At 31.4% G+C, this 6,948-nt stretch overlaps 1 protein-coding gene across 3 annotated transcripts in view; it reads left to right on the top strand.

Annotated features, from left to right (window-relative positions):
- LOC106468563 (L-aminoadipate-semialdehyde dehydrogenase-phosphopantetheinyl transferase-like) overlaps positions 1 to 5,600 on the top strand; it is a 12,356-nt gene extending 6,756 nt beyond the window's left edge. For 2 of the 3 annotated variants that reach the window (XM_022396897.1, XM_022396896.1), the window contains exons 4-5: positions 218 to 442; positions 2,448 to 2,650. In XM_022396897.1, the coding sequence (XP_022252605.1) occupies positions 218 to 442; positions 2,448 to 2,594 (372 nt within the window). In that variant the 3' untranslated portion in view covers positions 2,595 to 2,650. Of the gene's footprint in view, positions 1 to 217; positions 443 to 2,447; positions 2,651 to 4,854 lie in introns of those variants that run through there. The other variant, XM_013928997.2, reaches the window with a different exon arrangement.
- Positions 5,601 to 6,948: the final 1,348 nt, after the last annotated feature.

Here is a 6,948-nt window from a genome sequence, read left to right on the forward strand (position 1 = left end):
CTTGAGTGAGTTAGATTCAGTTTCTTGTGTTTTATCATTGAGTAGATAGAACTGAAATCTAATATAAAGTTTGATACCTGTTGTTGAAATTATGTTATTTTTGACATCTTTGACTTCTATTTTGTAATTTGAAGATTCATAATAGCCATGTTTTATCTTATGACCTGCAAATGAAAGAAGTCTGTTGCAGCTTTGAGTTGTGTTTTTTGGTTCAAAGTGCCTAAAGGAAAGTTATGTCAAAGCTGAAGGAATCGGGATTGGCTATAACCTTCAACGCTTGTGCTTTGACTGTAGTAAAACTCCCTATAATGAAGTTGGAAAACTGATCTCTGACACTACGCTCGCGAGGGATGATAAAGTTCTTCCAGGATGGATCTTTGAAGAAACTCTCTTAGATGATGATCATATTGTCACTGTTGCACTTGAAAGGCAGAATGATAAGGTTTGTGTTAGCAAAGACTAACCAAGGCTATGAAAGCATATGGAAAATGTAATAGAAAGTGTTATTGAAGAAAAAATAATTGATTTTATCATGCAAAATAATTTTTTGGCCTCTCTGACAGTAAAACAGATAAATTTGATATATAAAATAGTGCTTTTGGTTCATAAAATAAATGGCTTTAGCATGTAAAATAGTGTTCGTATATAAAACAGATGGCTTCAACATCTAAAACAAATGGTGTTGGCAGGTAAAGTAGATGGTGTTGGCATATAAAATAGATGGCTTTAGCATGTAAGATTTGATATGTTAATAGATAGATTTAGCATGTAACATGGATGGCTTTAGCATGTAAGATTTGATATGTTAATAGATAGATTTAGCATGTAAAATAGATGGCTTTAGCATGTAAGATTTGATATGTTAATAGATAGATTTAGCATGTAAAATAGATGGCTTTAGCATGTAAGATTTGATATGTTAATAGATAGATTTAGCATGTAAAATAGATGGCTTTAGCATGTAAGATTTGATATGTTAATAGATAGATTTAGCATGTAAAATAGATGGCTTTAGCACGTAAGATTTGATATGTTAATAGATAGATTTAGCATGTAACATAGATGGTTTAGCATGTAAGTCTTACATCATCCATTTCTTGAAGTTTAAGTATCTTAGCTTAATATGTATATGTGTAACCTTTTGTCATCCATTATTTAAAATTTTAAATATGTTCGCTTAAGATATATAGTTAGCCTTCCAATGTCCACTTGAAGTGCTTTTCTATTTCTTTTTGGTTAAGCAGTTCAGTATATATCCTAACCACAACAAGAGTTCAGTATATATCCTAACCACAACAACAGTTCAGTATATATCCTAACCACAACAACAGTTCAGTATATATCCTAACCACAACAAGAGTTCAATATATATACTAACCACAACAAAAGGTTAGTATACATCCTAACCACAACAAGAGGTTAGTATACATCCTAACCACAACAAGAGGTTAGTATACATCCTAACCACAACAACAGTTTAGTGTATGTCCTAACCACAACAACAGTTTAGTGTATGTCCTAACCACAACAAGAGTTCAGTGATAAAGTTGTTAGAAATATACAATTAAGAAGGCTTTATTATAAGAGATGTATTCAGCACAAAATACTATGTACTTTGTAGGAATGAATAAATCTGAATTTCAAATTTTACATGTCCATCATGCTTGATGTCTTTAATAGTGTATCGAGGGCAGACACAAATAGGAATTCAGTATCTAGACTAACCAGAATAAGAACCAGTATACATTCTAACAACAAATAGGAGTTCAGTGTATATCCTAATCACAAAAACAGTTCAGTATATATCCTAACCACAACAAGAGTTCAGTATATATACTAACCACAACATCAGTTCAGTATATATCCTAACCACAACAACAGTTCAGTATGTACCCTAATCACAACAACAGTTCAGTATATATCCTAACCACAACAAGGAAATGTTACAATCATGAACCTGTGACTGACACATTTTATTTATCATGGATGTTTTTACTCTTATCTATGTTAGCAAGCCTACAAGTGGTCTGACTGCTACCACAAAGTCATTGATAGTTCACTAGTTGCAATTAATACTCTTAGATATTAAAAAAATATTTTGAACTTGAGAAAAGAATTATTATTTGAGTACGACATAATACAAAAATTTAGCACAACTGATATATAATTAGGCTTTTGTTTGTAAATACACTGTTTGTAAGAATTGCACTAAGTAACCTCACAACATCATAAGTAATGCATTAAAAAGTTACTAGATATATGTGATTGTAATAAATTTGTAAGGTCACTACTTTACTGGTTGTTTGTAAATAGTGATAAATTATACAAAATGTTTCAATGTAGTCAGTATGTTACTCAGCGTCCATTAGTTAAATATTAAGATGTCATATGATGATGATGTTATTTATAAAGTGCACATACTTATGAGTTATTATAATGAATTTCAGGTACATTTTACAAGCAGAGAATCAACCTCAAGTTTTTTTGAACGTCTTACTTTCCAAAAACTTATTGAAAATGCTCAGCCTCTTTCACTACTTGACTTAAATTCCTGGAGAATATTTTCCGAAAAACCTGAAAAACCTGGATGCTAATAAATGTATGTGTTAGCATGAATTTATTTGGTGATTATAAAAAGGAAAGGTCAAATTAATATGTTTTTGTTTCATTCTTAAAGTGCAGTTAAAAAGAAAATGATTGGTGTTGTGAATACTATTTGTAATACATTTATTTAAGTTCAAGATATATATATGATTCTGGTTATTTCGTGACAGAGGCTTTATGCTGTGATTGCATGGGAAGTAAAAGGTTAGAACACACTTTTGTTGTCTGGCCCAATTAAATGGAGAGCAACTTGCCTACTGCTTAGTGAAAACCTATTCACTGTGAAAGTAGAGAAACTGTTTATTTATTTTTTCTTGGATATATATTGATTAAAAGATGAGAAAAGTTAAATACTGCTTTTTGTAGAAACTCTACTCACAGATTTCCACTTTCTCCTCTACCACCCCACTGCCATTAAATGAGAAATTACACATAAAAAACAGATGTTATATTGAATGCTAATAAACAAAATTACTGCTAAATTACATTCATTATCAAATACAGGTGATTGATGGACAACTAGTTATAAATTTCCACTTATCCTCAGTCTGAGTGAAAAAGTAGAACAAATAGTTTAATCTTGAATTCAGTTCTACCCTATAATAAACAGAAACCACCAATATGCGAACCAAGAATACTGGTTATGAGATTTAGTTTTCCTACATCCGTTCATGTAGCAGACACTTTGAAGCCACACTCGGAATGCAATTTGGCCATTGTGAAACGTGATAATAGTTGACTAGAATAACTACAAAGTCTTAGATTATGTTAAAATCTTCATCAAAAGAGACACGAGAAACCTTTTACTTTACTAGTCTGACCAACTAACTTCTGCCTAATTCGATGACGAGGAACCCACTTTGAGACTAATAATGGCTGGAGACGGCTTGAATGGGTAATGAAGAAAAACTTTAATATAACAGCAAATGTACAACGTTTCGACAAGGTTTTGTCATCATCAATATTTCACAAAATATTTAGTCATAATAACTCTGAACAGGAATATGAAACCTGCATAATTTATGCATTACATCTATTTATTTTTTACAAAGTCTATATAACAGGCCTATGTGTACAATACATTACATTGTGCAACTAAATTTTTCACAAATTGTAATTACAAAAAAACTAAATACATTTTCTATAAAAATAGTAAGCGTGCATAAAGAATAACAATCTCAATGGAATATTGCATTTAAAAATCTGTAATACTGGTATTATTAAAATGAAGCTTGATAGCATCACATTATACTAGAGCTTTGTAGACGTAGGGCCGATTTCACATTATAATAGCACTGCATAGCAGTCTTAGTTGTCATGACAACAATCAATATGAATAGCAGAAACACTGTTTTGCTCCAATTATATTATCTTGCAAAACAAAAGTGGTAGGGGCAAAAGTGAATAATTCTTAAAAAGTTGGGGGGGGCAAATGTTTCCCAGTTATAACAGGTGTGATGCCTATGAGCCAGATTTTCAATAAGAAGAGAAAATCTATTACCCTGAGATATTAGGTACATGGTTCATAAAGTACCAGGTCATAGCCTGATTTTTAATAAGAAAATCTTCTATTATCTGTAGTACTCCAAGATAATTGGTACACGGTTCAATGATGAAATATTAGTATAAATGTTATTAAGGGTGCTGGAGAGTAAAGATAAAAGAAAGCTAAGTGCTCCTTTTTTAAATTTTAGGTCCAGTTAATATTCTCCAGAATTTATTACAAGTATTCTAATTAATAACAAGTTATCTAGAGAATACATTATATTCAGTAATCAGTGTTGATTAATTTACTTAAATTGTGCAATTTTATAGTAAATTAGGCTTGTGTTTTTTGTTGCTATAGTTACTAAGCAGATAGTAAGTATTACATCTAATCTATAATGTGTCAATCACATATGTTAGATAGTAAATTAGTAGGCCTTTTCATTAACTGTTAAGACACTAATGTCTGGAAACACAGGAAGATGGCAAAATGGAACACTGTTGTTAGGCCTGATTACTGTTAAGCAAAATACCTAATTCCAATGACTTGAAAAAATGTTGTATTAAAAAGTATCTGGCTTACTTGGTTGAGCCTGTAAAACTTTTGTTCTTAATGTTTGCAGTTGAAAATATTCTAATTTATTTCATGTTTATTTATTTTGAGAATACTGTAGTTAACTAGGATTACTTGGCTTAATTTGTGCAATTATATGTCATGTTGTTGATGCTTGGTTGGGTTTACATTTGTCTGCCTTCTTATTACAGTGTCAAGAAGTGATTAGCAGTCTGGATCTCTTCTTTATATTAAAAGTGTAATCCCCTCTTATTTAAACTAGGAACTTGGTGCAAAAAAATAATGCATAGTAATGATAATTCAATAAAGTAAAATAAATTAATTAATATAACTAAAACAAAAGCGTTAGCTTGTTGTTGGTCAGTTACCTTCCTATGGTCAATGGTTTGAAAATAGGAACAATGCCAAAGTACCTGGAATATGAACCGACAACATGCCACGACATGAGTCCATAATTGAAGGGAGGAGAGCCTGTGCTTTGTCTAGTGCTAAAAACTTGTACAGTGTAACCCTAAGACTACTGTGATTGACTGGTACCAGATTATTTAACTAAAGTATTCAGTGTTACAGTACCATGTTAAAAACTGTTTTAAGGAAGTATGCTGTATTTAAGTTGATTTTAAGTATGTGGTATAGTGAAACATTATTGAGTTACTGTCTGTTTCTCAGATAGGAGAGAAAGTATTTATTGACTGAATGATATCCTGAGTATTTAGATACAAAGTCAGCACCAGTTTACAGTACCCTGAACATGATAGTGTGGTACAGTACCATGTTGCAACAATGACACAATAGAATATATTCCCTAGCCTATCAATGGTGATTGAAAAGATGATGTAGTTACATGTTAAAGAGTGAAAACAGCAAGGATATGCAACTGATGACTTAGGGCAGAGTGGTGAGATAAGATATTTGTAGTTTGTGTGTTAGCAAGGATACGTAACTGATGACTTAGGGCAGAGTGGTGAGATAAGATAATCCTTGCTAACACACAAACTACAAAACGTAACTGATGATTTAGGGCAGAGTGGTGAGATAAGATATTTGTAGTTTGTCTGTTAGCAAGGATATGCAACTGATGACTTAGGGCAGAGTGGTGAGATAAGATATTTGTAGTTTATGTTTCAGCAAGAATATGTAACTGATGATTTAGGGCAGAGTGGTGAGATAAGATATTTATAGTTTATGTGTTAGCAAGGATACGTAACTGATGACTTAGGGCAGAGTGGTGAGATAAGATATATCCTTGCTAACACACAAACTACAAAACACAACTGATGACACAGATAGCTCATTTTGTGGCTTTGTGCTTAACTTGAAACATGCAAACCCAACTGATGACTTAGGGCAAAGTGGTGAGGGAATATTGTTGTAGTTTGTCTGTTAACAAGGATACCTAACTGGTGACTCAGGCAGAGTGGTGACATAAGATTTTTTTGTAGTTTGTCTATTACTCATAATTAAAAATAATTATTAATTGTAATTTTTTTATGATGAGAAATATTTTTACCTGTATGGCTAAATAAATAAACCTAAAATTATATTTTAAGTCTATGGATTAACAATAAGTTTTCAAATTTGTTTGATGTGAAAGAATCTCATGGTTGCTTTGCAAATGTTTTAAAAGCTACCAAAAATAGCATATAATATAGCTTTTTGACAGAATATTGTATGGAATTAAATAATATTGAAACTTGGAACTAAATATTAAACTTAATATTTTTCACAGCTTTCATTGTTTACACCCACATGAGTTTTAAGAAAACAAAGTTTCATGTGCTATGAGTGACATTTTTCTACATAACATGCTTTTATTACATAAAACTTTACAGTTAATAGCAGATACTCACAGATAATGTGTTGACTCTCTGAACTGAGCTAAAATAATACTTTCACAAACAACAGGATGGATCAAACTAATACTTTTCAATTAAATATTGTATAATAATTTCTAAGAACAGGTGCAGAAATGAATTATTCCTTTGTTACATTTATAGATATAGTTTTCAATGTGACATGGGTCAGATAAATGTTGGTTTTCTTGCCTCCTGCACACCTCATTGTTTCTACAGCCAGTCAGCCAAAACCTACGAACTTCAACATTTAATTACTCAAGCAAAAAATGTCTGTTTCTGCTGAGTATCTTCAGTTTTTTAAATACTGTGTTAGTTAACTAATAGTCAGATGCACTGAATAAAATCAACTGAATAATATGAACAATTGTATAATGTAGGATCTCAACCAGTAGTTGACTCCATTATGTTGTAATACATAAACATTTACAA

The sequence above is a fragment of the Limulus polyphemus genome, unplaced genomic scaffold, assembly GCF_000517525.1.
Source record: "Limulus polyphemus unplaced genomic scaffold, Limulus_polyphemus-2.1.2 Scaffold3054, whole genome shotgun sequence".
NCBI classification, from domain to species: domain Eukaryota; kingdom Metazoa; phylum Arthropoda; class Merostomata; order Xiphosura; family Limulidae; genus Limulus; species Limulus polyphemus.